The 24,770-nt window shown below is 36.1% G+C and overlaps 1 protein-coding gene across 2 annotated transcripts in view; it reads left to right on the top strand.

The window, feature by feature from the left end:
• GRIK2 (glutamate ionotropic receptor kainate type subunit 2) overlaps positions 1 to 24,770 on the top strand; it is a 666,284-nt gene that overhangs the window by 391,410 nt on the left and 250,104 nt on the right. For both annotated transcript variants that reach the window (XM_021693614.1, XM_021693616.1), the window contains exon 9: positions 20,646 to 20,759. In XM_021693614.1, the coding sequence (XP_021549289.1) occupies positions 20,646 to 20,759 (114 nt within the window). The remainder of the gene's footprint in view (positions 1 to 20,645; positions 20,760 to 24,770) is intronic.

Here is a 24,770-nt window from a genome sequence, read left to right as displayed (position 1 = left end):
ATATACATAATAATATAATAATATAAATATACATAATAATATAATAACATAATAACACAATAATAATATAAGTACAAATAATATATGCATTAATGTATTTTTCTGATAGACTCATTGAAAGTTTATTAAAAAGATATTTTGATAAGAACTTAAGAAAATAATTATATTTGACTGAGATAATATTGTTTTCAAGATAATAAGGTGTCTTATATTTCATCTAGCTATTAAACATGAAGCATTACTTATAAATGGAAACTAAAGAAGGAAATTGAGTCAGAAGAAGGGGTCTTTTAACCTAAGAGACAGTAGCATATTTGAATGTTGATTCAAATGATTCTGGAGAGAGAAAACATACATTTTTGATAATGTTGCCAAGGTAGGGAGAAATACATCGTGACCAACTGACGACTAAAGTTGACAGGAATATTACCTCCACCCACTGAGAGTTTTAGATTGTACCCTTTAAAAGACCATGCAAAATAACAAACTGCAAACCAAATATGCATGCAGCAGTCACTTCCTAACTGCCTTTCTCTCATGATGAGAATATTATTCTATACCCAAGACTGGAATTGATAATGGTGTGGTTTAGTCAGCTCTTAATGGGTTTTATACCAGTATTTACCGGAGTTGTTATCTTATTTTCTTGGACGTTTACAAGTCACTAAGATGAGCTTTGGCCATTGTTTGTATTTCAATACATCAATAAAGAAATGGCAATGACTTTCTTGTTACTGTAGGCCCTGTAAAGGACACATTAGAGAAGCTTTCTCTAAGCAATAGTGGGGATTATAGAAAGACCCTGAATATAATGGTTACCAAGTACATGGGATGATCAACCAGACTGATAAGCAAGATACAATGTGAATTAGACACGTTGCCTTGAGATTTCAAAAATATTTTGTATATTCCTCTGGCATTTGAAATTTTGTTTTGATAAATTAATTACACACAGTCTTTATCTTCAAGGGGCTTTTTATATAGAGTGATTAGATAACACACTTGAGAATAAATACAATGGAAAATTGTTTCAAGCTTTAAAAGAGTAATAAAAGAGTATTTCTGAAAAAGGATATAATTAAGTAAAGAGTCACGGTATATGAGGTACTTAGAACTAGCCTTTGAATAATGGAGAATTATTGATTGGTAGAGATTGAGTCATTGCAGAAAGAGGTAACAATATGGGGAAAGACATATCATCGTATTTTATTTGATCATTTTATACACACACACACAAATATGCACATAGAAGTGGGAGATAGAGCATTTTAAAATGCTAGATTTAGGTCATAAAGTAAGCACCATGTTGAGGTGTTTGTGATGTATTAGTGTACAATATGAAATCAAAGAGAGAATAGCCTGGAGGTCTATGGGATGTGTGGAAATTTGGATTAATTTTAATATGGAGGCATGAATCTCAAACTATTCTGAGTAGAAGTGAGAGATGAATAAACAGTGACAGAGGCAGTAACTGAATCTTCAGCAGTGTTGTTAGTTCAAGGAATAGCAGAGCATTGGGATTATGCTTTTAAGGAGTAATGGAGGAACCAGGTGATAAAAGTAGGAGAATAAAGGCATCAGTCAAAGATTGATGAAGAAAATAGTGGGGAAAATTATCATTAGAAAGAAATTGGAACAAATCTGAAGAGGCACATAAAGTACTGAGGTTGGGTGAAGGTAAGTTAGAGAGAAGGGGAATTAAAAGTTTGAATCAAATGCTTTCAGTATCTTCAAAAATTATTACATAAGGGGGTGCCTGATTGGCTCAGTCAGTTAAGCATCTGACTCTTGAATTCTGCTCAGGTCATGATCTCAGCATTGTGAGATCCAACCCTGCATGGGGTTCTGCGCTGGGCAGGGAGTCTACTTCAGATTCTCTCTCTCCCTCTTCCTCTGCACCTCCCGAACCCTCATCGCATGCGCTCTCTCTCTCAAAAAAAAAAAAAAAATAGTACATAAGTCATCAGCTAAAAGAGGGTGGTTGGATTTAGTTTAGTCGGATCTTAAGAATAATGGAAATTTTTTGGCAATGCCATTGTGACAGACTTGGCTTTGAGTCGTAGGAATAAGGTGCTGCTAAGTAGCAAAAGGTACACATTTTTGTCATCTAGTAGAATGGTTAAGAGATCCAGGTATGGATTAAGGCAGAATTGGGCTCAAATCTTTGCTCTGCCATTTACTAGTTATGGACAACTTTCTTAACCTCTCTAAAACACAGTGTCTTAACTGCATCAGGGGGTGATAGCAGTATCTAATTCATGAAGACTAATGAGTCTTGTCAACTTTACTTTTATTTTGTCCTCAAAAATATAGTTACCAAACCATAGCTGTAAAGACAGAGTTCCTACCTTGATAGAGTTCACAGTTTGGAAGGTTCAATAGATAGTGATCCAAGAGGCTTAAATTCCAATTCCATTTCTGTCACAAGTGTGTGAACTTCACCCTTCCACCCAAGTTCTCTGTGCCAAATTCCTCATCTCAAAAAATGTAGAGTGCAAAGGACTTCCCTCTGGGACAGGCAAAAGTGAGAATACCATGGCCTCTAAGAGAACCTGGAAATGCAATCTTTATAGGTGTCAAGGCTAAGAATTTAATTATCCTATTTTATCATGATTAGGTGAGGAAAATGAATAAAAAAATGTATAAAATGCTAGTTTTATCCATTACTTCTCCTCATGCCTACTGCCTTTTCCTAGCTTTATCTTGGTCATCTTTGTCCAGCACACTTCATTTATTCATTTGATCCTCTAACAAATATAGAGTGAACCTCTATTTTGTGCCCTTATGAAGGTTATATCTTAGTGAAGGGAACCTGCCAATAATAAATGGACGCACAAAGGTACAATATAGGGTTAGGCAGTAATAAGTGCTAAAAAGAAAGATGACTTGTTTATATGTTCAGGGAACTGAGTTTGGGGTTGAAATGAGACTATGAACACATCTTTTCCACTTAGCGCCCCGAGATCAGATTGAATCTTTTCCATTCTATCTTGGCAAGAACCTTGGTTGGAACCCAGCCCACTTAGCGATTGTCCAAGAAGAGTCACTAATACTGCAGACGCAGCCAGTCACATCTGTCCAAACAAGCTCCCCAGGCTGTGACAGTGCCTTCTCTGGAGCAGAGGAGGAGGAATAAGGGCGTAGGAGGAAACTGCAGGTGCCATTCCAGATTTTCTCTACCTCCGGCAATAGGACAGTTTGTTTTCTTTAAGTCCTGGTGTCCAGTACCCAAGACTTGGAAAAGGAAAATAAGAATAAGTGGTTTTCCCAGCTTGAATTCTTCTGTTCAGTTCAAAGACCATATTGTGTATTCTACTTCCAAAAGTAGAATTAGATGGATCCTAAACACAAAATGTTTAGGATCCATCTATTTCTCTCCACATCCATTGTTGCAATCATAGCCAGGGTACCTTTCACCTGGACATCTGTTTGTTGGAGCGCCAACAAACATCTCTGTTCTGTTCCCCCTTACAATTCATTCCCCAGATGACAGCAGCCAGACCAGTGTCTTTTAAAGCAAATCGATCCATGTCATTGCTCTGTTTAAGTCCTTTCACTTATTTCCACTGTATTTTGATTAAAATCCATATTTACAAATATGATTATTGCCTCCCTTCCCCCTCACCTCTCACTACCATCTCAGATGTTTTCTATGCTTTAATTACACTGGCTTTTGCCGCTCCTTTTTCCATAGACACAAAGTTTTCTCTATTACTTTGGTAGTAGAGTTTTCCCAGCCTGGAAAACCCACCCCTAGCCCTTTGCCTGGCAACTCTTACTCATCCCGGGGCGGGGGGGGGGTCACAGGTTAAATCTTTCTTCCTTAGATAGGCGTCACATAAGCCTGACCAAATTTAACTTTCTCATAGCGCCTTGTGCTTTTCCTTCCTGGCACTTATCACAATGTGTAATTATATATGCTCCCAGTCCCACTGTTTACATATTCAAGGCTTAGCAAAGTCTCAGGCACAAAGTATATCCTCAAGAAATATTTATTGACTAGCAAATGAAGGAAGGGTCACCGTAAGAATCATAAGAAATACTTCCCATATTCAAGTGTCTGGTGCAAATTTATTTTCCTATGGCACAGCATTTACTTTATTTTATTTTTTATTTTGTTCCCAGTTTGTCCCCTTACCTACACAGTGGGAAGAGAGAAATCCAGTGCTTAGTCAATGGGCTGGGGTTGTGAGTCAAGGCTTCAAGGGGTACAGGATTTTAGAATGCCCAAGAAGGCAACACTGAAGTCTGAGCTTACAAGGATGCACAATGCACCCTCCATAGTACAGTGTAATCCTGATACCCCAGTTCTGCCTCAAAGAGGAAAAATAATTCTTCTATTTATAAAAGTTCCGTTTTTTCATCATATAAGTTTATGGTACAGAAATAAATGAAGACCACTTAAACGAGAACACACAAGTTATTATTCAGAACTTGCTGTAGCACTTGCATTTGGCAGAGATGCAAAGGCTGGTAGGTCAGTGGGAAAGCTTTACAGTGGAAAAGAAGAAAGGCCTCAGATGCGGTCTGATTGGAGATTGTTGGCAGGAGGAAATGTGGACCACTGGCAAAAAATAGGCAAGTTGGGGGTTATTGAGTAGATCTTGACCATTTGGCAGATTGCCGCAGAGGTTGTGGTTTGGCTTCCCAGATAGTTTTTTCCAGAGGCCCTGGGTCAAGTTCTATTTCATACATGGTCAGACTGTTGTCTTTTTATATACTCAGTCTGTCAATGGAATTACTGTAGTCTCTTGGAAGGAGAGGAAGAAATAGCACAAATAGTAAGGTCAAGAAAAATTGACATGAGGAAAGTAAAAATGTCATCATAACTGATGATAAAATGAAGTTTTTTATTTTATTTTTTTCTTTGAATATGTAACTAGGGTATGATTTACCACTGGAAATGGTTTAACATTACTTACCTAGTCCTCTGAAGGTTAGCTATGTGCTTAGGAAAGACCAGCTTTAGTTGGAACTAAACACTTGATTAAATGGCATAAGATGTTAAGAAATATTGAGAAGATGCTTAGAATGTAACTTCACAAGGATTCTGTGTAGAGCAAAAACAGTTGGAATCTTTTACATAATAGAGGTTTGAATTGAGTTGATGACACTCCATGATAATGGTGTATTTCCATCACAAGGTGAATTATCTAGAGGCCATTTTTGGGAAAATAACAATTTATACTTAAAAAAGAATTTTTTAAGGAACTATAATGCAATAATAAAGTCACTTATTCATCTGAAACTAATATAACACTGTATTAATTATACCTGAATTAAAAATAAATAAAATAATAATAAAATCACTTATTCCTACCACATGATTGAGTTTTCTTATCAACTGTGTTTTGTAACCACTATATATGTCATGTGCTTTCCAAAAAAAAAAAAAAACACACAAAATACAACAACAACAACAAAAGTCTCTGTTCAAATGGATTTTTATTGTACTAGGAATATTAAATTCTAAGTAGAGGTATTAAACTAAAATCATTCTTGTATACCTCTCCTATCTTTTTTCTAGCATCAAAATTAGCTATTTGTTTTGGTTATTTTGCTGATAGGTTTTTGAATGTGATATTTATATTAAAATAGGACTTGGAGAATAGAATTTTCTGTCTCCTCGGTGGAAATTGTTTAATTAATCCCTATGCAAATTGGCTTTGTGTGTTAATATTATATTAATTTTGAAAAAAAAAAAGTAAGGATAAAACCAGTACATTTCTCTGTCCAGAGACGGTACTAAGGACCCTGCAAGTGTTTAGGACTATGAACAATAACACGGTGTTTGCCTCAGCATGTTTTTATAATAAAAACAGCTTCTAACTTACATATCCTTAGGGGAATTTTTGAAAAAGCAAAGTGGCTACAAAAAGCAATTTTATGGAATATCTGTTTGCCAATTTCTACAAAGTTAAGAATTTATATATATAATATAAAGCAAGATAATTCATATTTGCAAACTTTTCTAAAGTGTAACTTTATCATATTTTACTTTTTAAAAAAAATTTATCATGTTATGTTAGTCACCATACAATACATCATTAGTTTTTGATGTGGTGATCCACGTTCCATTGTTTTCATATAACACCCAGTGCTCCATGCAGTACGTGCCCTCCTTAATAACCATCACCGGGCTAACCAATCTCCCCTCCCCCCTCCCCTCTAAAACCCTGTTTGTTTCTCAGAGTCCATAGTCTCTCATGGTTCATCTCTCCCTCCGATTCCCCCCCACCTTCATTTTTCCCTTCCTTCTCCTAATGTCCTCCATGCTATTCCTTATGTTCCACAAATAAGTGAAACCATATGATAATTGACTTTCTCTGCTTGACTTATTTCACTGAGCATAATCTCCTCCAGTCCCATCCATGTTGATGTAAAAGTTGGGTATTCATCCTTTCTGATGGCTGAGTAATATTCCATTGTATATCTGGACCACATCTTCTTTATCCATTCATCTGTTGAAGGGCATCTCAGCTCTTTCCACAGTTTGGCTATTGCGGACATTGCTGCTATGAACATTGGGGTGCATATGGCCCTTCTTTTCACGACATCTGTGTCTTTGGGGTAAATACCCAGGAGTGAAATTACTGGGTCATAGGGTAGCTCTATTTTTAAATTTTTGAGGCACCTCCACACTGTTTTCCAAAGTGGCTGTGCCAACTTGCCTTCCCACCAACAGTGTAAGAGGGTTCTCCTTTCTCCACAACCTCTCCAACATTTGTTGTTTCTTTCCCTGTCCATTTTTGCCATTCTAACTGGTGTAAGGTGGTATCTCAATGTGGTTTTGATTTGAAATTCCCTGATGCCTAATGATGATGAACACTTTTTAATGTGTCTGTTAGCCATTTGTATGTCTTCTTCAGAGAAGTGTCTTTTCATATCTTCTGCCCATTTTTTGACTTGATTATTTGTTTTTTGGGTGTTAAGTTTGACAAGTTCTTTATAGATCTTGGATACTAGCCCTTTATCTGTAGTGTCATTTGCAATTACCTTCTCCCATTCTGTGGGTTGCTTCTTTGTTTTATTGACTGTTTCCTTTGCTGTACAGAAACTTTTTATCTTGATGAAATCCCAAAAGTTCATTTTTGCTTTTGTTTCACTAGCTTTTGGAGAAGTATCTTGAAAGAAGTTGCTGTGGCCGTTATCAAAGAGGTTACTATGTTCTTCTCTAGGATTGGATGAATTCCTGTCTCACATTGAGGTCTTTCATCCATTTTGAGTTTATCTTTGTGTATGGTGTTAGAGAATGGTCGAGTTTCATTCTTCTGCATGTGGCTGTCCAATTTTCCCAGCACCATTTATTGAAGAGACTGTCTTTCTTCCATTGCTTGTTTTTTCCTGCTTTGTCGAAGATTATTTGACCATAGAGTTGAGGGTCCATATCTGGCTTCTCTATTCTGTTCCGTTGGTCTATATGTCTGTTTTTGTGCCAGTACCATGCTGTCTGGGTGATCACAGCTTTGTAATATAGCTTGAAATCGGGCAATGTGATGCCCCCAGCTTTGTTTTTCTTTTTCGACATTTCCTTGGCAATTTGGGTTCTTTTTTGATTCCATACAAATTTTAGGATTATTTGTTCCAGCACTTTGAAAAATGTCATTGGAATTTTGATTGGGATGGCATTGAAGGTGTAGATTCCTCTGGGTAGCATAGACATTTTAACAATGTTTATTCTTCCGATCCATGAGCATGGAATATTTTTCCATCTTTTTGTGTCTTCTTCAATTTCTTTCATGAGTGTTTTGTAGTTCCTAGAGTATAGATCCTTTACCCCTTTGGTTAGGCTTATTCCAAGGTATCTTACAGTTTTTCGTGCTATTGTAAATGGAATCATTTCTCTAATTTCTCTTTCTACAGTTGCGTTGTTAGTGTATAAGAAAGCAACTGATTTCTGTGCATTGATTTTGTATCCTGCCACATTACCGAATTGCTGTATGAGTTCTAGTAATTTGGGGGTGGAGTCTTTTGGGTTTTCCACATAAAGTATCATGTCGTCTGCGAAAAGAGAGAGTTTGACTTCTTCTTTGCCAATTTGAATACGTTTTATTTCTTTTGTTTTCTGATTGCTGTTGCTAGGACGTCTAGTACTATGTTGAACAATAGTGGTGAGAGTGGGCACCCTTGATTTGTTCCTGATCTTAAGGGAAAGGCTCTCAGCTTTTCCTCATTGAGGGTGATATTCGCTGTGAGTTTTTCCCAGAGATGGATTTTATGACCTTGAGGAATGTTCCCTCTCTCCCTATACTCTGAAGAGTTTTAATCAGGAAAGGATGTTGTATTTTGTCAAAGGCTCTTTCTGCATCAATTGAGAGGACCATATGGTTCTTCTCTCTCCTCTTATTAATGTGTTCTATCACATTGATTGATTTGCGAATGTTGAACCACCTTTGCATCCCAGGGATAAATCCCACTTGGTCATGGTGGATGATCCTTTTAATGTATTGTTGGATCCTATTAGCTAGGATTTTGTTGAGGATTTTGGAATCCATATTCATCAGGGATATCAGTCTGAAATTCTCCTTTTTGATGGGGTCTTTGCCTGGTTTGGGGATTAAGGTAATGCTGGCCTCATAGAATGAGTTTGGAAGTTTTCCTTCTGTTTCTACTTTTTGAAACAGCTTCAGTAGAATAGGTATTATTTCTTCTTTGAATGTTTGGTAGAATTCCCCAGGGAATCCATCAGGCCCTGGACTCTTGTTTTTTGGGAGGTTTTTGATCACTGCTTCAATCTCGTTACTGGTTATTGGCCTATTCAGGTTGTCCATTTCTTCCTGTTTCAGTCTTGGCAGCTTATAGGTTTCCAGGAAGGCCTCCATTTCATCCAGATTGCTCAGTTTATTGGCATATAGTTGTTGATAACAATTTCTAATAATTGTTTCTATTTCTTTGGTGTTAGTCATGATCTCTCCCCTTTCATTCATAATTTTATTAATTTGGTCCTTTCTCTCTTCTTTTGGATAAGTCTGGCCAGTGGTTTATCAATCCTATTAATTCTTTCAAAGAACCAACTTCTAGTTTCATTGATCGATCTACTGTGTTTCTGGTTTCTAATTCATTGATTTCTGCTCTAATCTTAATTATTTCTCTTCTAATGCGTGGCTTAGGCATCGTTTGTTGCTTTTTGTCTAGTTCTTTAAGGTATAGTGTTAGTTGGTGAATTTGGGATTTTTCTGTTTTTTTGAGTGAGGCTTGGATGGCTATGTATTTCCCCCTTAGGACCGCCTTTGCAGTATCCCATAGGTTTTGGACCAATGTGTTTTCATTCTCATTGATTTCCATGAATTGTTTAAGTTCTTCTTTGATTTCCTGGTTGACCCAAACATTCTTGAGCAGAGTGGTCTTTAGCTTCCAAGTGTTTGAATTTCTGCCAAATTTTTTCTTGTGATTGAGTTCCAGTTTTAAAGCACTGTGGTCTGAGAATATGCAGGGAATAATCGCAATCTTTTGGTGTCAGTTGAGACCTGATTTGTGACCCAGTATGTGGTCTATTCTGGAGAAAGTTCCATGTGTGCTCAAGAAGAATGAGTATTCTGTTGTTTTAGGGTGGAATGTTCTGTATGTATCTATGAGGTCCATCTGATCCAGTGTGTCTTTCAAAGCTCTTGTTTCTTTGTTGACTTTCTGCTTAGATGATCTGTCCATTGCTGAGAGTGGAGTATTGAGGTCTCCTACAATTAATGTATTGTTATCAATATGACTCTTTATTTTGGTTAACAGTTGGCTTATGCAGATGGCTGCTCCCATGTTGGGGGCATAGATATTTACAATTGTTAGATCTTCTTGTTGTATATACCCTTTAAGAATGATATAGCATCCTTCTGTGTCTCTAACTACAGACTTTAGTTTAAAATCTAATTTGTCTGATATAAGAATTGCTACCCCAGCTTTCGTTTGAGGTCCACTGGCATGGAAGATGGATCTCCATCCCTTCACTTTCAGTCTGGATGTATGTTTAGGTTCAAAATGATTCTCTTGTAGACAGCATATGGATGGGTCCTGTCTTTTTATCCAATCTGCAGCCCTGTGCCATTTTATGGGAGCATTTAGACCATTCACATTGAGAGTGATTATTGAAGGATATGAATTAATTGTTATCATGTTGCCTGTGAAGACGTTGTTTTTATAGATTGTCCCTGTAAATTTCTGTTCTATATCACTCTTGGGGTCTTTCTCCTTTTATAGAACCCCCCCTTAATATTTCTTGCAGGGCCGGCTTAGTGGTCACATATTCTTTCAGTTTCTGCTGGTCTTGGAAGCTCTGCGTCTCTCCATCCATTCTAAATGACAGCCCTCTGGAAAAAGTATTCTTGGTTGCATGTTCTTCTCATTTAGTACCCTGAATATATCTTGCCAGGCCTTTCTGGCTTGCCAGGTCTCTGTGGATAGGTCTGACGTTATTCTGATGTTCCTCCCTCTGTACATAAGGAATCTCTTCCCCCTAACTGCCCTTAAGATGGTTTCCTTGGTTCTAAGATTTGCAAGTTTTACTATTACATCCTGGGGCGTTGGCCTGTTTTCTTTGATCTTGGGAAGGGTCCTCTCTGCCTCTAGGACACGAATGTTTGTTTATCCCCCAGATTAGGGAAGTTCGCAGCTACAATTTGCTCAAATATATCTTCTAGTCCTCTCTCTCTCTCCACCCCCTCCAGGATTCCAATAATTCTGACGTTGGAACACTTCATGGTGTCACTTATTTCTCTGATTCTATTTTCATGGATTCTGAGTTGTTTTTCCCTGGCCTCCTCTTTTCCCTTTTTATCTATTATACTGTCTTCCAGGTCGCTTATTCGTTCTTCTGCCTCAGTTACACTAGCTGTTAGATTATTTAGATTGGATTGGATCTCATTGATAGCATTTTTAAGTTCTGCCAATTCAGCTTTCATTTCTGCCCTTAGAGACTCTATGTTGCCATTAATTGATTTCTCCATTCTAGCCATTGTCTTCACAATTGCTAGCCTGAATTCCATCTCTGACATCTTGGGTATATATAGAGTCCAAATTATTGACCAGAACCCAAGCAAGATGCACCTGTTTTCTAGGGACCTTAGGGTTGCTGGCCTCTTGTTTTCCCAGCCTTCTTCTGGGGGAGGGGCCTGCCATGCTGTTACTCAGGCAACCCTGTTTGGGGGGAGTTGCCCTGCCCCCTGTGGAGGGGGATGGGCTCAGTGGGAACCAGTTTTTGGGGGCTTTTGTTCTCTGGTGGCTTTCCCTGGTGGCTTTCTCCATCTCTTCTGAGAGTCAGAGCAGAAAAGACCATTTCCAACCCTCTGCCTCAGAGCAGAGAGACCGCAGTCTGTTCTTCAGTGACCTCTCCAGGCCACACTGTCTCCATTTCTGTCCGTGCTGCTATAAACTGCAGCGGCCTGGGTTGTGCACCCCTCCACAGCGCTCCCAGTCCTGCCTCCAGGTCGGGGCACGTCTCTGCCCTTTGTGCTTCTAAAACCACCAGCCGCTCCCAGTTCACACACGTGACCCTGCAGCTCTGTGTTTCCACCCTTGGGGCTACCTTAAAGTCCTTTCCCCACCGCTACCCGTCTGCGAGTCTGTGCCCCATCCCCAGCACGCGAGGCTGTCACTCACCGGCGGTGAAGGATCCCCACGGCCAGGCACCCTCCCGCTGCCGTTTATCCTCTGATATCTGCCCACAGAATCAGGGCTCCCCGCTTCGTACCTCAAAACCAACCGCCTGCAATATTCTGCTTGTAGAGATCCAGATCTTCTTACATCTCAAGCTAGTTTTGTGGGTGCTCATAGTGGTCTGGTAGATATCCAGCTCAATTCTGGGGACCAGATGGAATAGGGTCCCTTACTCCTCTGCCATCTTTTCTCTGCTCCTATATTTTACTTTCAAGTGAAGCTTCATTTCAACTTTGACATCATTTTTTTTCTGAATATTTACTGCCTGCATTTGGACCCACTAGTAGAAACTGGTGTCAGTAATGTATAGGCTTCTTACTAAAAACTCAAATATTTTTATAATGTATGGAGAGGGTGAGAATTAGTAGTGAAGTCCTGCCTGCCTGAGTTTACAGGCATAGATGGTCCAGGATCAGAACATGTTTCAAATTGCTTTTTGAAAACAATTTTGTAGAACATACATATTTTTAGAACAAGTAATTTCTATAGAAGTCTTTGCTGTTGACCTTTCTCTAGCCTGTAGAATCCTGTACTCATTAACTCCCTAGGAAAAAGGTGTCGGGATGGAATTTACAGTCTTCAAAATTTATCTAAGTGTGAAAATCCACACTAGATAGGTGAGAACTATTTCTTTGATAGATTTCTAGGTACCTGATGCATAACAGTTTTTAATCGTTCCCTCTTTGATGGCATTTGATACATATATTCTGGTCCCCATGATAACAATGACCCCCAACTTTCCCAGGAACTGAGATTTCTTTTGCTTCTCTGTAGGAAAGCAATGCTAATGGTGATATTGACTAGTCAGAAATGTGTTGTTTGCTACTTAAAAGGCAAAAATGCATCCTAGTCCAGATCTGAGCCTGGTATTTTTCTTTGGAGATGTTAACCATTTAAGTTGTCTAACTCTTATATAGAATTCATTATATGCCCTGTCTTACATTTGCACTGACATTTTTAGGTTGTGTGTCAGTATGTTTATAATTGTGATTTTGCTTTATAACTTTTAACCTTCATAATGATGAAATATTTAAGAAAACTCTTTACATATGATATTTATGTTTGGAAATCAGTAAATTTGAGAGCATACAATTTCTTATTTTGGCCCATCAGAGAATACCAAATATTGACTTTTTTTCTTTCAACTACTGAATTTGAATTAAATATGTATACTAAACATAATTTTTAAAACATTGCTTTGATTTTAAAGTATTATCTGAACTACATTTTTAATCTTGGAAAAATGGCCCTTAATTAATTGAATGTTACCACATTTTTATATTTGAGAACAGTTAATGATTTAAATTTTATTTAAAAAATCAAAACTACCACCTGTCTCTCTTTCTTAATATTTAGGTTTGACTTTGCCCTAGACAAAAATAAAAATCATAAAGGTGAAAAATTTATGTTTGGATTATTCATCCTTTTCTGTTAGATGATTGTATACTTATTGATTTATTGTCCTCATATTAACACTGTAGTTCTCAATGGTGAAATTCCAGATCCTGTGGAAATTGGTGGATAGCTGGTTTTAGGAAAGTAATTAACTGAGGGGTTCTCTGCATGGTCCTCACAGGCCAAATTACTTAACATATGAAGGTAGCTCAGTTCCCAGGTAATTGTATTTTACTATGAATTCTTCCTATCAGGCAGCAGGTAGGCATTGCTATGAAATGGTTCATGTTTATCTCTGGGGCATTAGGTGTAAATTCCTTCTAAAGTGATCTGTTAATATGTGATCCAATGGCAATAAACAACTATTAATTATTATTAGACAGTACTTTTATTGGACAGTAATACAAATAACTATCTCTACTTTTCATTTAAAAATTCAACATTGGAAGGGGGAGGTAAGTGAAGAGAAAAAAAGTTTCTAATTTGCCTGTAACACTTAGCAAAACAACTACAATGTTGAAAAAGTTCTGTTTTTACTATTATATATCACACCATATAGGCTTGAAACCTGACTTTGTAAATTATCTAGAAAGAATGGGTATACTAGTTAACAGAAAAATATACATTCCGCCAGTGTACATTTGATCAATTGGAGAGAATCCTCATCTCCCAAATATGAGTTAGCATTTAATATCAATACCTTCCTTGTGATTTCCATTTCTCAATACCTTCAAATAGTACTATCAGGGATGTCCTCTCTTCTAAAAGAAATGGTAAATACCCTTCAAATCAAAGTATACTTAATGTGTCATATGATTAGAGGCAACTAATTATTGGGAATATTTTTTTGAACACTTATGATAGAGACTCCACATTGTGCTAAGACTGCTTTAAACATAATATACAGAGTGGTTTCTTGTGATCGCCACACAGATCTTCTTTAGAAAAGTATCACTTAGGCTCTTTGCTCAAGACATATATATGCCACAATTACTTTATTCATACATTGATGGACACTTAGATTATTTTCTTATCTTGGGTATTATAAATAATGCTGCAGTGAACATGTGGGCGTATATATCTTCTCAGGGTATATTTGTTGTTTTGTTTTTGGGTAAAAACCAGAAGTGAAATTGTTGGATGCTATGGTAGTTCTATTTTTAGTTTTTTGAGGAATCTCCATACTATTTTCCATAGTTGTTGCACCAATTTACATTCCCACCAGCAGTGCACAAGGCTTCCCTTTTCTCTACATCCTTGCCAATACTTGTAATTTCTCATCTTTTTAATAACAGCCATTCTAACAGGTGTAAGATATCTCACTGTGGTTGTGACTTGCATATCGCTGGTGATTAATGATGTTGAGAATACTCTCATACTTGTTGGCATTTCTATATCTTCTTTAGAAAAAAGGACTATTCAGATTTTCTGCCCATTTTTATTTGGATTGTTCGTAGGACTTCTTTTTGCTGTTGAGTTGTATGATTTCTTTATATATTTTGGATATTAACTCCTTATCAGATGTATGATTTCAAAATATTTTCTCTCAGTCAGTAGGTTGCCTTTAAATTTTATTGATGGTTTCCTTGGCTGTGCATAAGTTTTTTAGTATGATGTATTCTCATTTATTAATTTTACTTCTGTTGCTTTTGTTTTTGGCATCAGATTAAAAAAAAATCATCACCAAGACCTATGTCAAGGATCTTACTGCCTGTTTTCTTCTTGGAGTTTTAAGGTTTCAGGTCTTATATTCAAGCCTTTAATCCATTTTGAGTTAATTTGTGTGTATGGAGTAAGATAGTGGTTCCGTTTCATTCTTTTGCATGTGGCTGTCCAGTTCTTATTGAAGAGACTGTACTTTTCCCATTGTATATTCTTGGCCCCTTTGTCGTAAATTAATTGGCCATATATATGTGGACTTATTTCTGGACTCTATTCTGTTCCATTGAACCATGTGTATGTTTTTATGCCAATACCATACTGTTTTAATTACTATAGCTTTGTAGTATAGTTTGAATTCAGGGAGTGTGATGCCTCCAGCTTTGTTCCTTTTTCTCAAGATTGCTTTGGCTTGTGTGTGTGTGTGTGTGTGTGTGTGTGTGTGTGTGTGTGGTTCCATATAAATTATAGGGTTATGTGTTCTATTTCGTTGCAAAATGTCATTGGAATTGTGATAGGCATTGCATTGAATCTGTTAATAGCTTTGTGTAGTAGGGACATTTTAACAATATTGATTCTTCTAATCCATGATCATGGAATATCCTTTCATTTATTTGTGTTTTCTTCAATTTCTTTCATTAATGCCTTGTAGGTTTTTTTTTTGGGGGGGTTGAGTATACTTGATGTACAATGTTACAATAGTTTCAGGTGTACAACATAGTGATTCGACTTCTGTATACATTATGCTATGCTCACCATAAGTGTAGCTACCATCTGTCATCATACAACACTATAACAATATCATTGATTATATTCTCTATGCTGTGCCTTTTATATCCACGCCTTACTCATTCTATAACTGGACGCCTGTATCTTCCAGTCCCCTTCACCCATTTTGCTACCACTCTACCCCGTCTCCCTCTGGCAACCACCAGTTTGTTCTCTGTCTTTATAGGTCTGATTCTGCTTTTTGCTTCTTTATTCATTTATTTTGTTTTTAAGATTCCACATGTGAGTGAAATCATATGGTATTTGTCTTTTTCAGTCTAACTTATTTCACTTAGCATAATACCCTCTAGGTCCATCCATGTTGTTGCAAATGGCAAGATATCTTTTTTTATGGCTGTGTAATATTATGTGTGTATCTATCTATCTATCTATCTATCTATCTATCTATCTATCATCTATCACCTATCACACTTCCTTATCCATTCATCTATTCTTGGATACTTAGGTTGTTTCCATATTTTGGCTATTGTAAATAATGCTGTAATAAACATAGGGGTGCATATATCTTTTTGAATTAGTGTTTTCATTTTCTTTAGGTAAATACCAAGTAGTGGAATTATTGCATCATATGGTATTTCTATTTTTAATTTTTTGAGGAGCCTCCATACTGTTTTCCACGTGGCTGTACCAATTTACATTCCTACCAAGAGTTCGCAAGAGTTCCTTTTCCTCCACATCCTTGCCAACACCTATTATTTCTTATTTTTTTGATTTTAGCCATTCTGACAGGTGTAAGCTATGATTTTCATTTCCCTGATGATGAGTGCTGTTGAGCATGTCTTCATGTGTCTGTTGGTCATCTGTATGCCTTCTTTGGAGAAATGTCTGTTCATGTCTTCTTTTTTAAATTGGATTGTTTGGGGGTTTTTTGATGTTGAGTTGTATATGTTTCTTTATTCATTTTAGATATTAACCCCTTATTGGATATATCACTTGCAAATATATTCTCCCATCCAGTAGGTTTATTTTTTATTTTGCTGATGATTTTTTTCATGCAAAAATTTTTTATTATGATGTAGTCCCAATAGTTTATTTTTTTCTTTTGTGTCCCTTACTTTAGGAGAGGTATCTAGACATATATTGTTACAGCTGATGTCAGAGAAATTGCTGCCTGTGTTCTCTTCTAGGATTTTTATGTTTTCAGGTCTCACATTTAGGTCTTTAATCCATTTTGAGTTTATTTTTGGGCATAGTGTTAGAAAGTGGTCTAGTTTCATTCTTTGGCATGTAGCTGTCCAGTTTTCCCAGCACCATTTATTAAAGAGACTGTCTTTTCCTCATTGTGTATTCTTGCCTTGTCATAGATTAATTGACCATATAAACATGGGTTTATTTCTGGGCTCTCTATTCTATTTCATCGATCTATGTGTCTGTTTTTGTGCTATGTCTTATAATTTTCAATGTACAGATCTTTCACCTCCGTGGTTAAATTTATTCCTGGTTATTTTATTCTTTTTGATGCAATTGTAAGTGGGATTTTTAAAAATTTCTCTTTCTGGTGGTTTGTTATTAGTGTACAAAAACATAATACATTTTTATATATTGATTTTGTATCCTGAAACTTTATTAAATTTGTTTATTGGTTTAACAGTTTTTTGGTGGAGTCTTTAGAATTTTCTATATATAATATCATGTCATTTGCAAATAGTGAGAGTTTTACTTCTTCCTTTCCAATTCAGATTATATATTTTTTTCCTACCTAATTCCATGATGAGGACTTCCAGTACAGTGTTAAATCAAAGTGACAAGAATGGGCATCCTTGTTTTGTTCCTCATCTTAGAGGAAAGACTTTTAGCTTTTCAGCATTTAGTATAACATTACATGTAAGCTTGTCATATATGACCTTTTTTTATATTGAGATACATTCCCTTTATACAACTTTGTTGAGAGTTATCACTCTACTTAAAACATCTCTGTCAAGTCAAGAGTGCTTAGATATCTTTATTCCATTTTAGAGCTGAAAAAAGTACTGTAAAATTTGATTAAATCATTTAATGAGAAAATTATGGTTCTGAAAATAGGTTAAAAGAAAAAAGATCATCTTGACTTAGCTTATGGTTCTTGTGATTAAAACAAAACAAATCAAAAGACCCACTGGTGACAATTCCCTCAATCACTAAAAAGTTTTGAATTATACATTTCCTATAAACTTAAAATCTAGAGATCATACAAAATGTTTTTATTTAAAATTTTGTGTCACTGAAATTTCTGAAACTTATAATATTCTGTTCAGAAACCTAGACTTATAAAAGGGGATGTTTAATATCTATGATTATAGGAAATTATTGATTCATATACTATGAACCAGAACCCCTCCATCCAAATAGTACTAGAAAAGCAAGTGACAGAGAATGAAACTAGATAAATATATTTAGATGAGTGGACATCTAGCTAAATTATTTTTTATAAAAGTAATCTTGGAGGATGATGGTAAGTGAAATTGGCAATATTTTATATTAGTGATTTGGGTAGAAAGTTAAAAAACTAATTGATCAAGCTTGAGGATGTCATTAGGCCAGACGACAGTGGGCAAATGATGTTTGCCAATGCTTTAGCTGGTAGAATTATACGTTTGAAAAAATCTAGCTATTTAGCTAATGGTGAAAAAAAAAAAAGAAAATCTGAAGGGACAAACGTGTAATAGGTATTAATTATAGACCAGGGGCAGAAAAGTGGCAGTCCAGTGCAAAATCCGATCTGCAGATGTGTCTTGTTTAGCCAACAGAGTGTTTTTTTAATGATTTTGAATTTGAAACACTTCAAGCAGGTCAGCAGGCATTCTGGGTTTTATAATATCCTTTCTGTCCTTCCCCATCCAGGTTCCTAATGAGGCCTCTATTAGCTCTAGTGATGCCTTATTAAGAACTTGAAAAAATCACCTGCTCTGGGAGCATGCAGCCCCAAGGTACACAGCTGTGAGAAGAGGAGGGTCTGGATTGTGGCTATTACTTGCTATTTTGCCTTGAGATTTTGTAAAATTTAGAAACTGCATACCTTTGCCTGGAAATTCTTACTACTGGCTTATGCCCTTTTTCTTCACACATGGATGTTACCTCTCTGGCCCCTGAAGGCCTTTCATTATTGACCCTAAATTACAATTAGACTCCATCTTTATGACATCATGGTCCTCATAGTCTAAAGTAAATAAATTTAATTGACCAGTAAATAATTTACTTTGGAGAGAATGTTGAAATCAGTATTTTTTTCTCACTGTATTATCTGACTTTTTCCTATATTGACACAAACATCAGGAATATATAGTTTTTAATGGTAGGAGGAAAATTAACTCAATATAAGAAATTATGGTAAGAGATTTATTTTATTTTATTTTTTATTTTTTAAAAAATATTTTATTTATTTGAGAGAGAGAGAGAGAGCACTCATGAGCAGGGAGGAGGGGCAGAGGGAGTAGGAGAGGCAGACTCCGCACTGAGCAGGGAGCTTGACTGCAGGGTTCGATCCTAGGACCCTGAGATCATGACCTGAACCGAAGTCAGATGCTTAACCGACTGAGCCACCCAGGCACCCCAGGAGGTTTTTTTAAGACATCACTAAAAAAACATTATATGGAATCCCTGATATAGTTAATGCACTTTTTTTTTTTAGATTTCATTTATTTATTTGAGAGAGAGAGCGAGAATGAGAGGGGAGACAGTCAGAGGGAGAAGCAGACTCCCTGCCGAGCAGGGAGCCTGATGTGGGACTCGATCCCAGGACTCCAGGATCATGACCTGAGCTGAAGGCAGTTGCTTAACCAACTGAACCACCCAGGTGCCCCTAGTTAATGCATTTTTTGAAAAAAATATACTTGGGTTTGCACTTAACACACAACTATTAGAATGGCATATCTATTCTTATGAAGTACAGAAATTACTAATGTTTCTATATTTGTGTTTCTCCAATTAGAGGGAGATAGACATCTTAATAAGTTACTAAGAAAACTATGGAAATGAAAAAAAAGGATCAAAAGTAAATGTGATGAAATATAAAAAAAATAAAAATAAAAAGGATCATAATATTTAAATTGGATAAGGTTACGCTGATTAGACCTTTGTTAGCATAGGTAACTTTGTTGTTTAGGTAGACCAGGGTAAATATTACCTGCGAAATCAATGTCACTTTAAAATTATTTAATTTATATATGAAGCTTTATTTTAAAGATAAACTGATAATTGATAGTTTTCCTTTCCTTTGAATAAGCATATTGGGTAATTGGCTAGAGGGATATGGAAAGCAAAGTTTATTATCCATGACTCCTAGGTTTGAGAGGGTGGAGAAAAGAACTACTGACTTGAATCTTCTTTTGCCTCTGTTCTTCTTCAGTGCTGACCATCATTATATGGCAGGGTGATGGTGCCGGAGTACATAAACCACCCAGCGTATGCATTCAGTGGCATCCTATGCTTATATATGTCCCCCAGAGGTGTGCTGGTATCATCCTATAGGCTGTATTCAGGGGAGTGTAAAACATTTGAACACTGAGAATATATGGCCTAATTATCGGAGAGTTTTAGTTAAATTAAAGTACATATTAAATAGCAAACAGGTAGAAGTATTAGAATAGGTTGCTCAGATGAGATTGTGCTGTAATGTTTCCTTGGAGTATTTTGAATGCTCAAAGGTGTATTTGTAAAAGCTCCAAAGGTAATTCTGGGTATGATTTTGCCCTATTGGAGGTCATGCAAAAAACCAATCAATGCCGCTCTTAAGTTTGCCTTCATCTATTAATTTATCCTGGATCTCCAGGGTTTGCTCTGTCTTTTAGCTTTGTCTATATAACATGGCATGTTATCTTTGTAATGAGAGGATGAGATAGATCCATTACAGCAAAAGATATGCACTATTAATGAGTTTCTAGCCAGCTATCAAGGTATCATCAAATGTGGTTTATCTTGGTGAATGAAAGTTTGAATGGAAAATTAAGCTCCCATACTGACTGTAGAGGTCCTGTGGATCATTTTGTTCTTTAATGTCACACTTCACTGGACACACTTCACAGAGCAGTGAATCATGCTTAAAACAAGCAGCCTTTACTTTAACGACAGCAGATAATGCAGCAGAGGTGAATAATAAGTGTTAGCCATCTTAACTTTCTCTTGCAGTACTTTCTCCCAGGTGCCTGATGGACAATTTACAAAGTCCATATGCTATTTTATAGATTGGAACTTGGGATCCAGCCAGTGGCCTGAATATGACAGAAAGTCAAAAGGGAAAGCCAACCAACATCACAGATTCCTTATCTAATCGTTCTTTGATCGTTACCACCATTTTGGTAAGTATTTGCTTTTCCATTTTTTTCAGATAAATGTAGATAAACATGGAAGTGGATTAAAAAGGACATTATAATTTGAACAGGGAAGAACATAATGTAATGTATTTTGCAGTTATTTAGCAATTACTGTATAACAGAGGAGTCAAGGTTAATTTAGCCACAATTTTATTATGTTAGTCTTCAATGATGTAACTTATATTAATGTTTGGGCTGTTTATGTTGATTAATAATACAGCTTTATGTATTACTAGAAATCATTACATTTCTGCAAAATTAGGTACCATTGAAGAATTTTCAATGTTAAGATTTGAAAAATGTATTGACTTGCAGATGTATAAATAAGTTATGTGAGGGACTGCATGTGAACTTTACTTCTGCTTTCATCTCCTGCAAATATATGTTAGAGAGCATGTCATTTATTTTTCAGGATTTTTTTTTCTATTATCATTATATTTCAACCTTGCTTTCAATTGTTTTCATTGTGAAAAATCACTTTTGGTTTATTTATCTCTCTAATAAAATTAAATATGACAAGTACTTTTTTAAGCCAGAAAAATTTTCACCAGTAACAGACTTAATACCGATGCACTGGGTATTTTTACACCTTTTATAATTATATATCTTAAATAGATCACACAGTAATATTTACCTATTCCTACAATGCCATTTGAAATGGGAATTTTAATTTTAGAATAATCAAGGAGCTCTTCTGTTATTAAGTCAGTACTTTCTACCTACAGAATAAGCTTATCAATGCTAGTTCTTGTGTCTTCCCAGGTAGTCAATAAGAATGTGAGATTAATGTTCAGAACAAACCACCACACACTTTTAGCATTTGTATAATTTCTAAATTTGATTTATGGTGGCAGATCAAGCCAGGAGGAATTCATAATCTTGTCCTTTTATTAACAATGAGGGATGTCAGATCTCTAGGCATGTCAAAAGAAAATAACTTGGGTTAAAGAATCTTGATAATGAAGCAAAGCTGGTAATCATGAAATGACAGTGATGGAAGTTCATGAGTTTTTTTAATCACTCCCTTGCTGAGAACCTCAGTGAATACTTGCTCCCTATCCATCATATCCAAACTTCCTAAGTTCTCTTTATATCTCCCTCTGTTTTCAAAGGTACTCTCATACCCACCAATTTACTGGCCTTGTTCTTCAGTTGAAATGCTTCCACAAGATGCTAATACATCTCTTTTCTGCCTGTATGTCCTGGACCACATTTCCTCCTGCTAGGACTATTGCAGTAACCATGTAACCATTCTTACTGCTGACAGCCTTCTCCTTCTACAATGCACTCCACTCTTCATTATAATAATCTGTCGTTTTCCTGTTACCCTCCTTATAAGTCTATAGTGAATCACTATTGACCATTAAAAAGTGACCCAAATTTTGACCCTGATGTTCAAGACCTTCTATAATTTTGTCTTCTCCCACCTTTCCTTCATCATTTCCTATTGTTCCCTTTCAGTTAACCTACTCCCGTGACTGTGTTAGCCCTGTTCCTTTTGTCTGTAATATGTTTCTCTCCATTTCTGAGATATTTTTGTACTTGTCAGTATTTTATATTATTTAGAATTAATATTACACTATTCTTTGCTTATTTCATGTGTGCAATATTTCTCCAAACATCACTGAACATTTCTTTGAGGCATAGGCTCTGACTGTGTCTCCTATTTTTACATCATATGTGTCTCTACAATGCTCATAATGAGCGCTATATTAAGAGATATCTGGGGCGCCTGGGTGGCTCAGTTGGTTAAGCGACTGCCTTCGGCTCAGGTCATGATCCTGGAGTCCTGGGATCGAGTCCCGCATCGGGCTCCCTGCTCAGCGGGGGTCTGCTTCTCCCTCTGACCCTCTTCCCTCTCGTGCTCTCTGTCTCTCATTCTCTCTCTCTCAAATAAATAAATAAAATCTTAAAAAAAAAAAAAAAAAAGAGATATCTGTAGTCTTCAGCAGTTGGCACTTCTTTTGGTGTTCTCCTTGATCCAGCCAAACTCCCAGATACATCACTTATCTTATGGCTCCAAAACTTTGCTCAGTTCTTTACATTTCCCTGTGAGAATGCTATTCATCCTTCCAGACTCATGTCAAATGACAACCACTCCATGAAACTGTCTGATCTCTCCATTAAGTTGTGTGTATGTCGTTGGGGGGTGTGTGGGGTTGGGGGATGTATACTTTATGTATCATAATACCCTATTATGGCACTTACTAGGCACTGTTTTTTTATCTTAAAAGTATGTATATATCTGTATGTCCATTTGACATGAATCTATATAAGGCCAATGATCAAATTTTATACTCTTTTGATATTTTAATGTTAGAGAAAAGTGCCCTATGCATAGCAAGCACTCAAATATTTGTCAAATTAAATTAAATAAACAGTATTTAATTAAATGGAAAATTAGAAGAAGTAAGCAACTTTTGAATGATTATACTTAAATATTTTTCATCTATGAAGGTTAATGCAAACTTCTTGTCCAAACAAAGCAGGTGATTAAGACTATCCATATAATTTCTCAATCTTAATTACTTAGGGTTGTTTTATAAGAAGTATTCAGGTATTTTTCTCAATCATGAACAATTTTGTGTCTATTGATAAGCAAGTGGTATTTAACCTTAGTTTCATATTAAAGCCAGGCATAAAGTTTTTAAAAACGTATTTGTACCCAAAACACATTTCATACCTTTTGAAACAGTATTTCTGAGCTTTGGACTTTGGAAATCTTCATTTTTTAAAAAAATTCCACAGGTAATTCTGATCTATAACAATGATTGAGAACAACTGCTCAGATCATTACTCTGTGTAACTAAGATGTAAAATCGACTGTGGAGCAATACACTAAGCTTACATTTTGAAAGAGACGTTATTTCTATTTTATTTTATTTTATTTTATTTTTATTTTATTTTATTTTATTTTTTGTTTTTTAAAGATTTTATTTATTTATTTGACAGAGAGAGACACAGCGAGAGAGGGAACACAAGCAGGGGGAGTGGGAGAGGGAGAAGCAGGCTTCCCGCGGAGCAGGGATCCCAATGCGCGGCTCAATCCCAGGACCCTGGGATCATGACCTGAGCCGAAGGCAGATGCTTAACGAGTGAGCCACCCAGGAGCCCTGAAGTTATTTCTATTTTAGAGTATGTCCCTCTGTTGGTCTTTAAGTGATTCTCATATTTATTAAAAGGAAAGTCACTTTGTTTTTATATCACTTAGTGAAAAAATTCTTGTTCTGGATACTCTGATTACAAAATATCCACAATCGAGAAAAGAACAGATTTTAAGAGATTATTTACTTTACTTAGTAAGCATTATACTTGATGTAATTTACTGATGTTTAATTTATATTTTATAAGGAGGTTATGATAATTTGATTTATGTTTGGTTATTTTGTTCTTTTTTCTCTTGGAAAAATCTCAGAGGGGATTCTGGCTGTGTTGTGAATAATGATATCTCCACAAAGAGAAGTTGTGGAGATACCAAAGAGAAGTTCACTTATGCTTCTTTTCCAATATATTTATTGTGTGTCTTAAGAAAAAACAGTAAAGTATTCTAGGATTTGGCATTATCAGTGTGCTAATCATAATCAGTTCCATTTCTCTTGAATTTATTTTTATTCATTCTTTTATTTAACAAATATGTATTGAAAGATGATGACATGCTAAAAGCCTTTGTTTGATGAACAAAATAGACATGGTGTCTGCCCTCAGGGAGCTTAGAAAATGGTAAGGATTCATAGGGAGGATTACACACACATTTACACACACACACATGCACACCAAACCTTTTGATTAGGATATAAGGAAAAGATAATGGGTTAATGCCATTTACAGGATAATCCTGAGTTATACCGGGAGTCAGGAGTGAAAGGACTAATCGGGTAGGCCTCCCTATAGAGGAGTAGATAGCAGATACCTGAAGTTTGAGAAGGAATTAGCAAGGTAAAGAAAGAGAAGAAGAATGTTCTTGGCAGAGAGAATAGGATACTCAAGGACCCTAAA

Source organism: Neomonachus schauinslandi, chromosome 8, assembly GCF_002201575.2.
Source record: "Neomonachus schauinslandi chromosome 8, ASM220157v2, whole genome shotgun sequence".
NCBI lineage: Eukaryota > Metazoa > Chordata > Mammalia > Carnivora > Phocidae > Neomonachus > Neomonachus schauinslandi.
Note: the sequence above shows the minus strand (reverse complement) of the source record. Positions and strands in the feature narration are given on the sequence as shown.